The sequence below is a fragment of the Chrysemys picta genome, chromosome 6 (genome assembly GCF_011386835.1).
Source record: "Chrysemys picta bellii isolate R12L10 chromosome 6, ASM1138683v2, whole genome shotgun sequence".
NCBI lineage: Eukaryota > Metazoa > Chordata > Testudines > Emydidae > Chrysemys > Chrysemys picta.
In genome coordinates, this window is record NC_088796.1 from 81,744,815 (window position 1) to 81,762,592 (window position 17,778).

At 41.9% G+C, this 17,778-nt stretch overlaps 1 protein-coding gene and 1 long non-coding RNA gene across 2 annotated transcripts; both read right to left on the bottom strand.

Moving 5' to 3' along the window:
* Positions 1–1,113: 1,113 nt before the first annotated feature.
* On the bottom strand, positions 1,114–7,667 carry HINT1 (histidine triad nucleotide binding protein 1). The gene is made up of 3 exons (XM_005303069.4): positions 7,495–7,667; positions 3,222–3,326; positions 1,114–1,442 (listed from the first exon to the last, which is right to left on the bottom strand). Exons 1-3 carry the CDS (start codon positions 7,603–7,605, stop codon positions 1,278–1,280), a joined length of 381 nt encoding a protein of 126 aa, XP_005303126.1. The 5' UTR covers positions 7,606–7,667; the 3' UTR covers positions 1,114–1,277.
* Positions 7,668–10,408: 2,741 nt separating this feature from the next.
* On the bottom strand, positions 10,409–14,182 carry LOC135984354 (uncharacterized). The gene is made up of 2 exons (XR_010602289.1): positions 11,513–14,182; positions 10,409–10,937 (listed from the first exon to the last, which is right to left on the bottom strand). It is a non-coding gene; the product is annotated as an uncharacterized LOC135984354 (long non-coding RNA).
* Positions 14,183–17,778: the final 3,596 nt, after the last annotated feature.

Consider the following 17,778-nt stretch of genomic DNA (forward strand, 5'->3'; position numbering starts at 1 on the left):
CAGTTGTGACACTGTAAGCACTCTAACGTAGCTGCTCTAAGCCCCCGGGAGAGAACTGTCCCATTGGCTTAACTACTCCAGCCCCTGCGAGCAGCAGCAGTAGCTATGTCAACGGGAAAAGCTCTCCCACCAACACAGCGCTGTCCAAACCGGCGCTTATGCTGGTGTAACATCTCTCAGGGGCATGGTTTAGTCAAACCTCTGAGCGCCATAAATTGTGCACTACAGCTTATATCAGCATAACCCCTTTGTCTGGTTTGATATCATACTGGGATAGGTAAGGGCCTCCACAAACCCAAAGGAAACAAAAGCTGGTTTTGAAGCTGTTGTAAAATATTTCATGAATAGATCAGTTGTACTCAATGGAATATAATTAAAAGATCATTGGTAAACTATGCAACCGTTTCCCTGACCGCATACCTGTTTAAAACGGCATAATTATGTTACCATCCTGTTCCATTTCCTGGGCAATTACTTGAAACAGGACTCAATTCTCTCTTTTCTGAAATGTATTGCCACTGTTCCTGACATTATTCTGGTAGAGCGCTCACTTCCCCCAAAATGGACATGCCCTCACTTTCCTAAATCCTATTGTCCTATGCCCCAGCAGTTATTGCTTTGTTTTATTTCCATATTTTTCTCCCTTTCTACTTTGTTCTTTTTCACCAGAAAAGCTTGCAGGAAGAGAAAGCAGGGGCCATTAGTAAAAAAACACCACACACATACACACCCTCATCACGCAGGTTAGATAGGTGTGCCACACCTATAATCTTACTAGCGTGTCACACCTATAGTATTTTAACCTCAGACATCATTTAGACATTTCTCAGTTTTAGTGCCAACCTGCCCTGCCTCTATGTGTATTGTTCCTACAGTGTTCAGAAAACTGTGAAGAGGTAGGCTCTTGATGAGATATTAAAGACTGGATGTGCTAAACAAATCTCTTTCTTCATATCCTCCCTTATCACACAGTTCGCCACATTCAGTGAAGCAAGTTAGTGAATGCAGTGTAAGCATTATTACATATTCACATTCAGGAAAGACATTGATGGAAGCAGTTTTGTAAGCAAAAACAGGAAGAACCCCCCCCCCACACACACACAGACAGAGAGATGATGTTATATGCTATAACTTTATTGTGTGCGCATTGTTGAAAACTTTTATTGCCCTTTACAGAAAAGGGTGATTGAACATGTTAACAGTAGTTGGATTCTTGGGCAACGTATTAAATCTATGCAGGGATCATTTCCACATAGAATGGTGATTCTTGCTGAAACTTAGCCAGGAGGCCAGCCCAACTGACGTCCACCAAGAACATGGAGATGTACATGATAGACAGACTGCCCACCGTCTGGCCCTTCATTCACGACCATTCGGTATCCCTTGGTCAGGCCCAATTCAGCAGCACACTTCTTGCCAACAATCATTAAATGCCCAAGAAGCTGAAAGGATTAAAAGGGAAGGGAGAGAGAGAAAAATCAACCACAAAAACAATTGTGAGCAATTTGAAGAACAATAAGTTTATCAGTTATGTGGAACAACTGGTAAAAAAAATCCTCCAAGTAAATTTTAAAAACTACAGTGAAATGAAATTGCATATAAGATCAAGAATCTTATTTATAAAATGTCTTTAAAAAAGGGGGGGGGGGTGGAGGCGGAGGCAAGTTCCAGCCAATGGAAGTCACAGACAGCCAGCACCTCTCAGGATTAGGCCCTTTTCATTCCTTAGGCAATGAAGAAAAATCCAATTAAAAAGAAAGTTGACTTATCTAGTATATGTTCACAAAGACTTGGGGCCCGATTTTCAAGACAGATGAGACCTTCTAGTGCTTATCATTTCAGGCACCTCTTGCCAACCCTAACAATTCAGTCCAATACAAGATGCCACAAACCCTTATTTTCCATACTAGAACAAGTATTATCTAGTGTAGAACAGAAGGATGGACATTAGAATATATTTCAAAACAAAAGCAATATTTCTGTACTGGAGACATGCATTTCTAAAGCTACATAATATTTTTCGTTGACTATTAGTTATTTGTACTGCAATAGCAACCAAGATACAATAGATGCTGTTCAAATTCCTAAAAAGGAGAAAGTGTCCGTGCACCAAAGAGCTGGCATTCTAGCAACTACAAAAGTTAAAAAGAAGAAATGAAAAGTTACTGCCCTAATGAGACTACAATCTATGCCCACTGTAAGTTACGAAATGTAGTGCTGAGCCATGGTTCCAGAAAAGGTGATTCTGCCTGTAGCTCTTTATAGTGCGAAAGGGGTCAAGAACAAAAAACATTCTGATCAAGTGTCCGTTAACTTCCTAATACTAAATACACAGCACTTTCATGATTCACCTGAACAAATTTCACATTTGGACTTCCATTTCTTTGGATTTCTTTCACTTTAAAATAAAGTCACTCCTACCCCAATACACCACTTTAAGCATTAACAATCAAGCTGTTTTATCACAAGCATTAGAACAAGTTATCTAGGGAGGTTGTGGAATCACTATCATTGGAGGTTTTAAAGAACAGGTTAGACAAACACCTGTTGGGATGATCCTGATAATGCTTAATTCTGCCTGAGTGCAGGGGACTAGACTAGATGATCTATTGAGGTCCCTTCCAGTCTTACACTTCTGTGATTCTATGGTATTATAATGGCCCACCAGGAGATTGAGAAGGCATTTCTCTAGCTGAGTGACTAACGATTCAGAATGGAAAGTTACACCTGATGCCAATGCAAAGCTGATAATATTCCTCTACTGTTTCTCCTTTCATTGCACATATCTCCATTCCAAGGTGTTGTTTGTTTTTTATTTTTAGGCAGACTTGTACCAACTTCCACCAGCTCAACATTGTAATAACTTATTCAACAAAAAGTGTGGCAGAACCGATTACAGGGTACATCTGCCAGTGAAGGTTTTATAGTCCTACGTCAGGTGGTCTCAGAGCAGCCAATGAATTATTAAGCATGCCGCTGCATCTTGTGAGTGTGTTTTGGTCATTTAATATTTTAACTTTCAGAGCTTTTGTTTTAAAGCTATGTTGTAATAACATTTAAACTTGGCATTAAAGCACCACAGGCATGCATTGCACCTTTCAGGCAGAAAATAAAACAAGATTCCTGCCTTAAAAAACCTAATAGTTTTCATATGTTATAATGGCAGATTCAGTGTAGATAGAATTTATATGTAGTAATGTAATAAACTTCACAATACTTACAGATTCATCTGAATCTTCGGCTTCAGATAATTGGACAATAGGCTTCTTAGGAACCACTAGGAAATGCGTTGGAGCTTGGGGTGAAATGTCATGGAACGCAAGGCACTGGAGAAAGAAATGATTAAGAGCTGAAGCACTAACTTTTTAGAGTAGCAGCCGTGTTAGTCTGTATCCGCAAAAAGAAGAACAGGAGGACTTGTGGCACCTTAGAGACTAACAAATTTATTAGAGCATAAGCTTTCGTGGACTATAGCCCACTTCTTCGGATGCATATAGAATGGAACATATATTGAGGAGATATATATACACACATACAGAGAGCATAAACAGGTGGGAGTTGTCTTACCACCTCTGAGAGGCCAATTAATTAAGAGAAAAAAACTTTTGAAGTGATAATCAAGCTAGCCCAGCACAGACAGACAGTTAGATAACAAGTGTGAGAATACTTACAAGGGGAGATAGATTTCAATGTTTGTAATGGCCCAACCATTCCCAGTCCTTATTTAAACCGGAGTTGATTGTGTCTAGTTTGCATATCAATTCTAGCTCAGCAGTTTCTCGTTGGAGTCTGTTTTTGAAGTTTTTCTGTTGTAATATAGCCACCCGCAGGTCTGTCACTGAATGACCAGACAGGTTAAAGTGTTCTCCCACTGGTTTTTGAGTATTTTGATTCCTGATGTCAGATTTGTGTCCATTAATTCTTTTGCGTAGAGACTCTCCGGTTTGGCCAATGTACATGGCAGAGGGGCATTGCTGGCACATGATGGCATATATCACATTGGTAGATGTGCAGGTGAACCTGCATGTGCCAGCAATGCCCCTCTGCCATGTACATTGGCCAAACCGGACAGTCTCTACGCAAAAGAATTAATGGACACAAATCTGACATCAGGAATCAAAATACTCAAAAACCAGTGGGAGAACACTTTAACCTGTCTGGTCATTCAGTGACAGACCTGCGGGTGGCTATATTACAACAGAAAAACTTCAAAAACAGACTCCAACGAGAAACTGCTGAGCTAGAATTGATATGCAAACTAGACACAATCAACTCCGGTTTAAATAAGGACTGGGAATGGTTGGGCCATTACAAACATTGAAATCTATCTCCCCTTGTAAGTATTCTCACACTTGTTATCTAACTGTCTGTCTGTGCTGGGCTAGCTTGATTATCACTTCAAAAGTTTTTTTCTCTTAATTAATTGGCCTCTCAGAGGTGGTAAGACAACTCCCACCTGTTTATGCTCTCTGTATGTGTGTATATATATCTCCTCAATATATGTTCCATTCTATATGCATCCGAAGAAGTGGGCTATAGTCCACGAAAGCTTATGCTCTAATAAATTTGTTAGTCTCTAAGGTGCCACAAGTCCTCCTGTTCTTCTTTTTACTAACTTTTTAGATGAAAATAAGCCCCATATATAAATCTGAACATCTCATTACTACCCACACCCCTACTGGTACATACTGAATTTGAGATGGTAACTTCAATAACTTTCCAAAATTAGCACTGGCTATTTGATATCCCTTAAAATGTAGTTAGCAATAAGACGAAAACTTTAACTCAAATTCATACAAAATGCCCACATACAGAGGCCTACAAAGAACAGTTTTTAGTATGAACCAAGAACATTGGTTAGTTTATTTTCAGGAATTACTTACAACTATTTCTAAAGCATTCTAAATAATAAAAAGCAAATTTTCAGCAATGAACTTTGCAATTTATTCTTTTCACGGCTGTACCTAATAACTAGTAGAATTAGTTATGTACATTCATATCAAAGAGCAAATATATCACTACAATTTGCTACTATTCTACACATTTTTAAAGACTATTATAACAGATATCACATGAATGGAAGTAGTGTCACTGAAACATAGAGGACATCTTTATTTTCTTTGGAACTGCAATCCTGCATCAGTCCAGTATCCTATGTGTCATCAGAAAATGACAGATCCTTCAGAGGAACAGACTCCACAGTGGACTTACAAAATAACCCTACCTAGAGAAGCTTTTTCTTAAGCCTTTAGGGTATGTTTTACCTAGTAGCTGTCAGAGTGCTTCCCAGGATGGGTAGACAGCCATATGCTAGCTCTGTTTGAGCTAGTGCACTAAAAATAGCAGTGCAGCTGCAGCAGCTCAGACTAGCTTTCTGAGTATGTACCCAGGCTGCATTGTACTCAGGTGGCTTCAGACGAGGCTCGTAAGTGAAAAACAGGTTCAAGTATCACACTGAAATGTAAGTACAATATTTATAAAATTAATCAATTGGAAAATAATTATATCGTAAAAATGAGAAAGTAAATATTTTTCAGTAATAGTGCGCTGTGACACTTTTGTATTTTTATGTCTGATTTTGTAAGCAAGTAGTTATTAAATGAGGTGAAATTTGGGGTACGAAAGATAAATCAGACTCCTGAAAGGGGTTCAGTACTCTGGAAAGGTTGAAAACCACTGAATTAGCTGATTACACTGAAACATCCTTTAATCCTGCAAGGGCAGTTTTAATTCCCTAAGAGTTATAACAAGTTTCCTCTTTTTATCATGTAAGAGACGATAATCACATAATTACTTAAGCGTCCCAAAGTGTTTTAAGACTGGAAACTGGATTTCTCCCTATTTCTCATACTGGGTTATTTATTGTCAACTCACCTGGCAAATTGAAAAGCAGACTCATTTTACTATACTGACTCCAGCAATATATCCTCTACAGTTTACCATGATTAGAGGCAAAGTTTCTTGAAACTTTCACATAGACAAAGAGAAAGAAATACACTTATATACACATCTTGGTTGCAAAGCAGCAGCACAGAAATTGCTTTAGAAACTACTTCAAAACCATTTAGTGTTCTAGAATGAAATTTCCCTTCAACAGCTGTGATATTATCCTGACCTATTAAGATATTGGCTCTTCAACTGTCATTAGCTATAAGAGTCATACAAATGGTATATTTTTCCAATAAGAACCCATCTTCTGCATTGCATTTATACGGGACCTGATTTTCACAAGCAAAGAGCAACCACAGCTTGCAATGATTTCAATGTTCAGTGTCAACCCGAGGTGGATCCAGTCAGATTCAAACTGCTAGATACAAGAACTGGATTATTATGTTGCTCTAGTAAATATGCAACTTTTCCTAACTTTAGGAATCAAAATCAGGAGGCATGCCATCAAATATTAGCCAGATCCAACAGGTACCAGTGCCAAATTAGGATTTTGGTAGCTTTCTCATAGCAAGATGGCTACCTATTTTAATGGTACAAATTCTGGATTTATGGCATGATCCAGATGCCAGATCAGAGTTCATGCAATGCTGCTGCAGACAGACACACCTATGTCTTGATTTTTAAAATACAAGAGTGGTTAAACATATTCTCTGTTTAGACAGTAGAATTTAGATAATTGAAGCTCAATAATCCAGTGTTGGATCCACGTGTTGGCAGTACTACCATGCCAGGATAAACTGTTGTCTTGCAGGGTCTGTTGGGTTGTTATGGGGTTTTTTGTTTGTTTGTTTTTGCTAAAGGAGGAGCAGCTAAATTTATTCTTTAATAGTTAAGCAATGCAATCTACTAGGGGGAGGGCAAAATGGCTGGATCACACAAGATCCAGGGAACAGACTATTTGTTGTACTACTTGTATCAGCTAGGATCCATTAAGGTCCAGAGTGTTTTTGTTTCAGATGGCCCGCTACACTTCTCTATTTATGCTCTGGAGAGGGAGCTGTGGTGACCAAAAATAAGCGGTCCGTGATCCAGGGTTTGGCAGCACCGCTGTACCAACAGGGAAGCCGTGGAACTTGAAGGGATGGGATCAAAACCAGGCTTCCCTTTTCCCATAAATGATTATTATAAAAGGTGCGGCTGTTAGCGTAGCAACAGCGCCGCGACGAGCTGGGGGGATCGCAGCAGTTTTTAGCCCACTGCCCCAGCGGGGAGGCCGAAGAACAGCGAGCTCTGGCATGCACCACAGAAGCAATTGTGCCGTTCATGCCTTTAGCTCGCGTTTTCTCTCCTCCCGCAGCAAGCCCTGCACAGTTACAGCTCCCACCACAGGAACACACATGGACCCCCAGCCTGTCCGTGACAGCCCGGTGAGCGCCACCGCCCAGCACCCCGCGTGCAACGCCGGGCGCCCCCACCACGCCCCCGGGGAGCTGCTGCCAGAGGAGGGCACCACGCAGCAGCCGCAGCCGCCTCCCGCCCATGCAAGCGCGGGCGCCCGCAGCCGTTGCTGCCGCCTGCCCCGAGCGCGGCGCACGCAGCCCCCACCTGCTCGTCCTCGAAGATGATTTTGGCCGGGATCTCCTTGCGGATGATCTTCCCGAAGATGGTTTCGCCTCCGGGCCGGGCGGCCTGCGCCTTACGGATCTCGTCAGCCATCGCTGCCGGCTCGGCCCCCTGCGTGCTGAGCCCGCCCGCGCGCGCACTGGCGTGGGGGTGACCTGCCCCCTGGGAGGGCTCCGCCGGCTTCAGCCCATGGCATTGGTGCTCTCGCCTGCCAATCAACCTGTCCCCGCCTTGTTGGGCACGGAGTTAAAGGGACAGCGGGGTGCTTCTTGCCTTGCTGCTGCGCTCTGTCATTGCCATTAAACATTGTCCGGTGAAATCGGCCCCCAAGTGTAGGGGCTGGTCCTGCAGACATTTACTCCCATTTGTGATGGGGCGGGACTGATCCCGTGAGTAGTTATTCACATTGCAGGGTCAGGTCTTAGGTTGTCTTAAAATAAGCTTTAGCCAAACAAATGTGAATAGTTCCGATACTTTGTTACTCCGGTGGTACCTGTTGGGTTTGGGGTTGTCAGTGTGTTTTTTTTAACCAGAAGTGGCCCATTCATTCTGTGACAAGGCAAGGGAACTGCGTATTTAATTGTAGCCCATGGATTATGTGCTGCTTTTCAATCTACAGTGCCACTGCCACTGGTATCAATGGGAGGAGAGCAAAAGTAGAATATGGAAAGGCCCCACTCCTGAATCTGACTCTATGTCAGTGGATCCCTGTGCTCATATGGACCCCCCACCCACTGATGTAATTGACTTCAGTGATTATTCACAGGAGTAAAGCAGACATGCTTTATCCCCAAAGCTCTCACCCTAGGAATCAGCACACAAACTGAGAGGCCTGGCCATGTATTGTTCTATGGAATGTAGAGGGAAGATCTAGTAGTTTCTGGAGCTCCTGCTCAATAGAAGTAAATGGATGGTTTATCTGCATATCTATGGAGCAACTGAGCCTACCCAACTGCCCTTGCACTGCCCCCAAACTTCCCTGCATGTCCATAACTGCAAAATATATCCATCCTCTGTGCACACTTCCTCTTGCTAAGCAGACTCACAGCAGTTCTGCCTGTTCTGAGCAGGGTAAGGCCATATGTATGCTACAGAGTTAAGTCAATTTAAGTTTTGTCAATGACAGTAAGTTGTTTTAATAGCATCGGTGGATATATTCACACAACGCTCCTTGTGTCGACTGAGCACATCCACAGTCACTGCATCGGCAGAGAGAACGTTGCATCGTGGGTAGCTATCCCACTGCCCTCTGCTGCTGGGAGCTCTGGGAGTGGATCACGGTGCATCATGGGGATGTGCTCGCTGTCCCATGATGCAGTTCTTTCCATCCCACCATGGACTTCCTATTTCATTTTGCTCCATTTTTCAACAGTCCTTGTGAACTGTGCATCCGCCATCTCTGCCTGACAACACAGATCCTGAGCTGCTGACCATTCTGGTGATGAGTGTGCTGAACACAACGCGGCTGGTCCTGCAGGATTACATGAGCTGCGAAACAGAGAGTGTATTGGTTATGCCTGCCCTGCTGTCTGCCATGGAAACAAATAATTCAAGATTGCTGCTGGCATTCACAGAATAGCTTGCCATGGTGGAGCGTCGGCATTGGGTTCAGGAAACAAACACTGATGGTGGGATTGCATCATGATGCATGTATGGGATGACAAGCAGTGACTGCAGAACTTTCGGATGTGCAAAGCCACCTTCCTGGAACTGTATGCGGAGTTTGCCCCAGCACTGCGGCACAAGGACACCAGAATGAGAGCTGCCCTCATTGAAGAAGAGTATGTGGTGATCACTGTGTGGAAGCTGGCAACTCCAGACTGCTACTGGTCAGTTGTGAATCAGTTTGGAGTTCGAAAGTCCACTGTGGGGGCTGCGGTGATTCAAGTGTGCAGGTCCTTCTACCAAGGACTGTGACTTGCGGTAATGTGCAGGAAATAATTGATGGTTTTGAGGCAATGGGATTCCCTAACTGCGGAGGGACGATAGATGGAACACATATCCCAATTTTGGCCCCCAGCCATCTTGCGTTGGAGTACATCAACTCAAAGGGCTACTTCTCCATGGTCTATCAGGCGCTGCTAGATCACCAGAGCCGTTTCACTGGCATCAGTGCAGGGCGGTCAGGGAAGGTGCACGCATTTTTTGGAACACTGAACTGTATAGAAAGTTGCATGTTGGGACTTTCTTTCCAGACCAGAAGATTCCAATGGGTGTGTGTGAAAATGCCCATAGGGACTTTGGACACCCCACGTACCCCTTACTCCCAGGACTCGTGAAGCCTTATACCAGAAACCTAGATAGCAGCAAGGAGCGCTTCAGCAACAGGCTCAGCAGGTGCCGAATGATGGTTGAATGTGCCTTTGGCCAATTAAAATGTCTCTGGCACTGTCTTTTTGGCCCGTTAGGCCTCAATGAGGAAAATATTCCATTGGCCATTGCAGCCTGCTGTACTCTCCATAATATTTGCAAATCAAAAGGGGAAAAGTTTTCCCCAGGGTGGGCCGCTGAAGCTGATCAGCTGGCTGCTGATTTTGAGCAGCCAGCTACAAGGGCAATTAGAGGGCCACAACAGGAGGCTATTTGAATCAGCGAGGCTTTGAAAGAGCATTTTGACATTTTGAGCTCTGAAGAAGTGGGCTGTAGCCCACAAAAGCTTATGCTCAAATAAATTTGTTAGTCTCTAAGGTGCCACAAGTACTCCTGTTCTTTTTGACAATGATTGCCAGTCGTGTGTCTGTATGTGGTGCATTTGGAGAGGCAATATTTAGTTGCCACCATAAAGAACTTGCTTCTTGAGTGTTAATTGTAAGGAGCAAATAGTCCGACCTATAGCCAATGTGTCTCAATGTTAAGACTGAGCGATGTATGTATGTATGTATTTCACAAATTAAGATTTATTTTATTTCAAAGACTCAAGTTTAATAACAGAATCAAACACAAACTTTTGGTCAAACAGGGGACATGACAAAGAAGAACAGTCTCGCAGTTAGGGCTCTCGCAGCTGGATGTAACTCCAACTTTCATTGCGAAACCAGTCCCCAGGCGTGGAGTGCACGTGGTACTGTGAGGACTGGATATATGCAAGGAATGCTGGGGGGAATTTGGGAAGAGCATGGACAGCAGTTCTGTAGTGGCTGGAGGAGAAGTCAGACACAGATTGCTGCAAATGCAGGCTAATGAGGGACTTCAATATCTCTGGTGTTCGAGGAACTTTATCATCTGCTACTGTCCCTGTGTACTTTCCTGTCTATCCAGCCTAAGTCTTTCATTAATTGTCTCCCTCCACACTCTTGTTTCTCTCTGTGCTGCATCTGTTGACTGCAACACCTCGTGAAACAGATCCTCCTTACTCTTCCTTGGTCGCCACCTTATCTAATAGAGGCATTCCGCCGCAGTGGAGGAGTGCGTTCTCAAGGGCACATCTGCAGAAGGCAAAAAAACAATGAATAGAGACAGTATTGTGAGTGCGCGTACTTCTGTGAATCACAACAGTTACACATACCTCTTTCTCACTATCCCTTGGCTAATACACAGGTCGTCGTGAGCCCTAATTATGTTGTGTTCACAGGGAAGGAGGTGGTGGGCAAGAAGGAAAGGGCAGGAAGGGACAATGGGTGGTTTGCGAAGGGGGGTTAATAACCACTAGGGAGCCTATTGTAAATACTGGTACCCTTTTCCACTGGCTAGGGTAATAGAACCCAATATCTCACTCCTAAGCATGTATCCTAAGCAAGGGAGCATCTCCTATATGAGTGTGGTTTCAGACCGGCTCCATATGCCGCTCGCCCGTGTGCCACTCTGGTCCCTCCAGAAATAATTGCTGGGTGACACAGCAGTGGGAGAAACAGGCAGCCATGGCTCCACTGAGAAGATGGACAGGCTCCACTCTGTTGTTAATTTCTGTCCCTTATCACTCCTCTACCGTATAACAAAGTACATGAGAGCTTAGTTTCCTCTCACCGGGCAGCATGAACACTTGAGCAAAATGAGCACTTACCGGAACTCCCCTCTCCTGCATCCTGTGTGCCAGAGCTGGAGTGCTGGGACTAGCTAGACTCCTCCAGAGTGGAAAAAAAGAGGTCCTGACTCGCCACAACACCAGACAACCCTTGCCGTGTGCTCCACATCATCCTCCAGTTCCACCTCCTCATCCACCACTTTCTCATCAGGGTTGAGTCCGCTGGTCACTGCCTCCAGACCCCCTGAAGTATCCACGGGACTCTTGGCAGTGGAAGTGGGATCGCTGCCATCCACTGAGGATGGCGTGCTGCTCCTCATGTCTGTGGCGCCGTATCGCAGCAATGGTTGGCCTCCCTTGTCTTCTGGCATGCCTGCCTCAGCTCTTTGGTTTTATTATGACACTGTTGCATGTCCTTTTTGTGCCCCTTCTCCTGCATTCCATTAGCAATCAGCCCGTAGGTATCAAAATTCCTATGGCTGGTGCGAAGCTGTGACTGCACAGCCTCCTCTCCCCATAGACTCAGCAGATTAAACAGCTCTGGTGTGCTCCACGCAGGAGCGCGTCTGCTGCGGAAAGCCAGCGTGGTCAGCTGGGAAGATGCTGTGTCAACTGTGCATGCTGAGCAAACAGGAAGAGAAATTTCAAAAATTCACGGGCCTTTATATGTATATGTGGGGGGAGGAGATGTATACTTGTGTACCTTCAGGGCAGCAGAGTTCAAACCACTGACAAGAGCAGTCATGATGGGCATTCACCTCCTGGAGGCCAATTAGGGCGATATAACCAAGTGAGGTGTCTACACTGATGCTGTGTCACTCTAAGTACATTACAAAAAGCTCTATGCCACTTGTCAAGATGGTTTTATTATGTTGGCATAGCAGAGGATTTACATCGGCGGGAGGAGCATTTCAGTATGTACACCTCCACGGTTTTGTTGACGAAAGCTGACTTTTGTCAACAAAACTGTGTAGTATAGACAAGGCCTTAGAGGACAAAATGGCACTGGCAGCTGGTCTACATTAGCATTCCCATCATTGCTAGCACTGACAGGAGATTTTGAGAAAAGTCTTAGCATTTTAGTCCTGCAAATTGGTCCATCTTCCAACCACAAAACTAGACAAATGCACCACACCTCACTGAGATTAACAAACATAATTTCTAGGTGAAGCTGTTTTTAGAGATGAAAAGTTTAAAAATATTAGAAAACATTCCAAAAGCTAAAACAAAAAAACACAGTCCACCTAATTTTTAACCTTCATAGTTTGCAAAGCCCTAGTTTGATTTTTCTCACACTTTCCATAAAAATTCCTATATATAGGATCATTATATACTCTTGTAAGGGAAATATGTGATTTAACCATAACTATGGAGAGAATAGTTGGCAGAATTCTGTTCTCTGACCAGTGTAAATCTTGAGTTACTTCAGTTATTTGAATATGGTGTAAAAAAGCAGAAATTGTCATACTCCTTAGTGGCTGTCTAGTAATATGTCTTGGGGCACTAAAAAAAAAGGTCTGACCAAACAAATCAAAGAACCGTGGGCTGTCATTCTGTCCTTTACCTAACCCCAGTGTCTGCAGGTATTTTGGTACATATATGTCCTAAGGGTACTGCTTTGCTTAGTTGTAAAGGGGTAAGATAAGGACAGAATTCCTGCCTCAGCTTTTAATTTCCTTGCTTTTCTATGTTTGTCAGACAGTGAATGTTATTTTAACAAAGATGTTGTTAAACTTACTTTTTTTATGTTATAGGATTAAAACGTCTTTAAGGAAAGAACATAAAAATTGACATAATTGATTAGATACAAAATGATAGATCAATATATTACATAAATACTTATTTAAGGCCCTGATCCTACAGAACTTATTCATGTATTTAACAGTATGCTCTGTAAGTAGTCCCACTGATTTCATTGGAGTCCTTAGCCTCTATTATTTACTGGATATTAGTAGCTCAAAAAAAGATGATAAACCAACATAATTTAAAAACATTGATCTAAATGTGCAGCAGCATTTTTAAAAATGTAATAAACAGACCTGGTTAAATAATTATTATCAAACTACTTATTTAATTTTGCAATAGCTGAAAAATAGTCAAAAATATTTCTGTTATTCACCCAGTTTTTATGAATAGTTGAATAATTCACTAATGTGGCCCTTGAACCTGAAATTGTACTTGATGAAAAAGATGCTTGCACCTCTTAGTGGATCGTATTCCAGGATAGGGCTATGTTCATTGAATAATTTACTCAACATATTTCAGGAAGTTTTCCAAAAAAAATTTCATGATTATTAAAAATTATTCCTTCAATGTTAGTAATAAATTGTTAAAATAATGTATCTGCTCCTATTTAACAAATTTTAACTCAAAGTAAATTTCCCACAAAGGGAATAATCTCCTGAAAAGAGAAGATGATAATGGAAATGCTGACAGACTGTTACGTATATATCATATGCAATTATAATTAAACAAAGGAATATAGTTATCTATTTAAAAAGTCTAACTTAAAGCTGCAAAGATGATTAAGGAATTACAGTTCCTATTCCATCCTCAATTAATCCTATCAAAAGATTCAGCCTCTGGCTATTTTTTTAACTCAGCTATAAACCACTAAAAATATTAGGTGTATAAAGAAAATGACAACTGGTTCTTAAGTAACACATTACAAGTACAACACTTAATGGCTTACACACCATAAGGTTTGACATATCTTAGAAAGATAACTGTCTATTTCTGTTATAGAAATTAATTTTCTAAATTAAAAATTGCATCCATGAATGAAAATCAGAGTGACAGAGACACCTTTAGGTTCATTGTATGCGCTTTCCTATAATTAGATTCACATGGAGTCAATCACTGGATTCAGGTGTTTTGATGTGAGAAGAAGAAAAGTAATAACATTTTCCCTTTCTCAGAAAAAGGTGATGATAGGGCCACTTGATGGCTTAATAGATAATTAATGAAATGAAGGAGCTTTCTACCTCTCAGTCACTGATCTGTATCTAGTGCAGTTGCTAGCACCCCATAATTGCTATCATTTTATGATTGTTTGATGATCCATGAGCTGTCAGTCTCACTTCTCTTTCTAGTGGAGAGGTGTCCACATAATAAAAACCAGCCCCATGACAATTGGTATTAACTGATTTTATAAGCCCCAGTCTGGCAATTGGCTCTGCATGGGCAAACTCCTGTGCTCGCACAAAGTACCTTGACTTCAGTGGGGCTCTGAGTGGGCACAGGAGATACCTATATAGAGACAGTTGTAGGAATGGGGTAATAGTTGATAGTCTCAAGCAAAGAAATAAAGAACTATTTGGTGTGATGACTAAAAGATCCTGCCCTAGAAGTGATCAGGTCAGAGTTATAGCATACCGAAAAGAAAGCTCAGACTTCCATTACATGTTGAAGAGTACTTAGATACAAGCATATACAGTGTAGGAACATAGGCATACTGGATCAGATCTGTGATCCACCTATTCCAATCTTCTGTCTCTACAGTGGCTACTACAAGCTGCTTCAGAGGACAGTCCAAAAAATCCCACAGAAGGGAGATAGATGCTTGAGATTCTACCCCTATGAAAGCCTTGTGTAATAGTTGGACATGGCTAAAACCCTGAAGCATGACATTTTATATCCAGGGCCGGATCCAGGCACCAGCTTGGCAAGCAGGTGCTCGGGGCGGCCACTCCGGAGAGGGGCGGCAGGTCCAGCTATTCGGCGGCAATTCGGTGGACGGTCCCTCACTCCTGCTCGGAGCGAAGGACCTTCCGCCGAATTGCCGCCGCAGATTGCGATCGCAGTTGCGATCGCAGCTTTTTTTTTTTTTTTGGCTGCTTGGGGCGGCCAAAACCCTGGAGCCGGCCCTGTTATTTCCCTTCCAAAACACCTTTTTAGCATTAATTATTATAACTCTGGAAACTCATGCTATCCACATAAATGTCCACTCTCTCTTTCAGTCTTATTGAAGTCTTAGCAGAAATGTCATCCTATGTCAGAGTTCCACAGTCACATTACATATTGTAAGGTTTCAGAGTAGCAGCCGTGTTAGTCTGTATCCGCAAAAAGAAGAACAGGAGGACTTGTGGCACCTTAGAGACTAACAAATTTATTAGAGCATAAGCTTTCGTGGACTATAGCCCACTTGCATCCGAAGAAGTGGGCTATAGTCCACGAAAGCTTATGCTCTAATAAATTTGTTAGTCTCTAAGGTGCCACAAGTCCTCCTGTTCTTCTTATTACATATTGTGTGAAGGATGGTTAGGTAGTCAGGCTACTAGCCTGCTACTTGAGTGAACTAGGGTTCAGTTCCCTGCTATGTTAACCGTCCTCCATGGCCTTCAGCAAGTCATTTAGGCCCAGATCCTCAAAGGTATTTAAGCACCTAACTCCCATTAAACTCAATGGAAATTAGACACCTAAATACCTTTGAGGATCTGGGCCTTAATCTCTCAATTCCTTATCAGTAAAATGGGAATAATTGTGCTTCCCTACCTCATAGGGGTGCTGTGAGGATAAATACATTAAAGATTGTGAGGTACTCAGCTACTACAGTAATGGGGGCTATATAAGTATGTAAACTATAATTTATCAGTTTTGAATTTGTTACTTTTCAGCTTCAGTGTCCTTGTTCTCGTAGTGTGAGGTGAAGAAAAGAAGCTCCCAGTCTACCTTCTCCATAATATTATTTTGTATGCTTTTATTATGTCTCTTCTTACTCATCTCCTTTCTCAGGTAAATAATAGTGCTCTGTTCAATCTCTCTTCATATGAATTTTTCCATTTCTCATATCAGTGCCATTGTCCACCTCTGAACCGCCTCTAATTCTGCAATGTCCTTTTTTAGATGGTTACCAAAACTGAACACTCTATTCCAAGTGAGGGTGAACCATTGATGTATATAATGGCATTATAATATTTTCTATACTGTATTATTCTCTCTCCCATTTTTAATATTTTGTTTGCTTTGTTTTCTACAACTGCACATTGGGCATAGTTCTACAGAGGTTTCTGATACTCAGGTTCTTTTCCTGAGTTGACACAATTAATTTAGAATCCAGTAAATTGTATGAGTAGTTTAATTTTTCCCCTTCAATGTTGATTACTTTACATTTAGGATTTACCAACATCATGTTGCCTATTCACCTAGCTTGGTTAGGTGCCTCTGAAGCTTCTCAGAGTCTTTTTCTGGCCTTGACTAACCTAAATAATTTTGTCTCATCTGCAAAGTTTGCCACCTCATTGCTCAACTCCTTTTGCAGGTTGTCAATGCATTAAATTTTCCTGTTAACGAAAAGTGCTAGAATTCTTAGAACCAAGAATCACTTCCACTGGCATATGTTGCAAATGTTGGTAAACAGACAAAAAGGAATCTTTGATACCTATGGAGAAGTCAAAACAGTCCTGACTCCTGAAATGAGTGGGTATAATTCCTCTTGAAGTTATCTGAGGAGCTGTAAATATTTTTCCAAGGCAGAATTTAACTCTGTGTTTGTAATTTTCAGTGATCAAAAATACGGCAGGTGCTTCAACTCTGAGGTTCTTCCTCAGTACCCATCTGAATGTTTTCTCATGCTGAAAAGAAAAGATGTATGCTCTGGATTATTTTTTTTTTTTGGTTGTTCTTTATAAACAAAAGGAAATGATGCACTCCTCCCAAATCAGTTCTGACAAAATAAGTCTTAATTATCTAGATGACCACAATTTCTTAGGAAATTAAAATTAAGTATAAGCAGAGTTAAATACTGGCTAAGGAGTAAAAAGCAGCTGTGCATCTGTTAATTGGCTAAAAACTGATGACTTTCCAGTTATGAGTTTGAAAACTGAATGGTTTCTTCACCAAAAAAAAAATAGCAAAATATACCATTTTCATGTCATTTACAGTGTGGTGGTTTTAGGATCCCTAGGGTTCTAATGACTCTGAAAACTTTTAAGAACATAATTTAAAATCTCATTAAAAATATTTCCCCACCCCTGCCAGGAGCCCTGCTATGGGATACAAAACTTAAAGAGCCCAGCACAGTGTATAGTTCTCAGATGCTTGATGCAACTCACTAATTTTACTTCAAGGTCTGACCCAACTCCCATTGACATCCATACAAGTGTTTCAGCTGGTTTAAGGGCAAGTTGGCATGGGCCTGGTGCATTAAAGGTGCAGTTTAATTTATGCACAAGGAGCCTGGAGTAGCACATAGAGCCACATTGCAATGTATGACGACAGGTTTCAGTGGTAGCCGTGTTAGACTGTATCAGCAAAAACAACTAGGAGTCTTTGTGGCACCTTAGAGACTAACAAATTTATTTGGG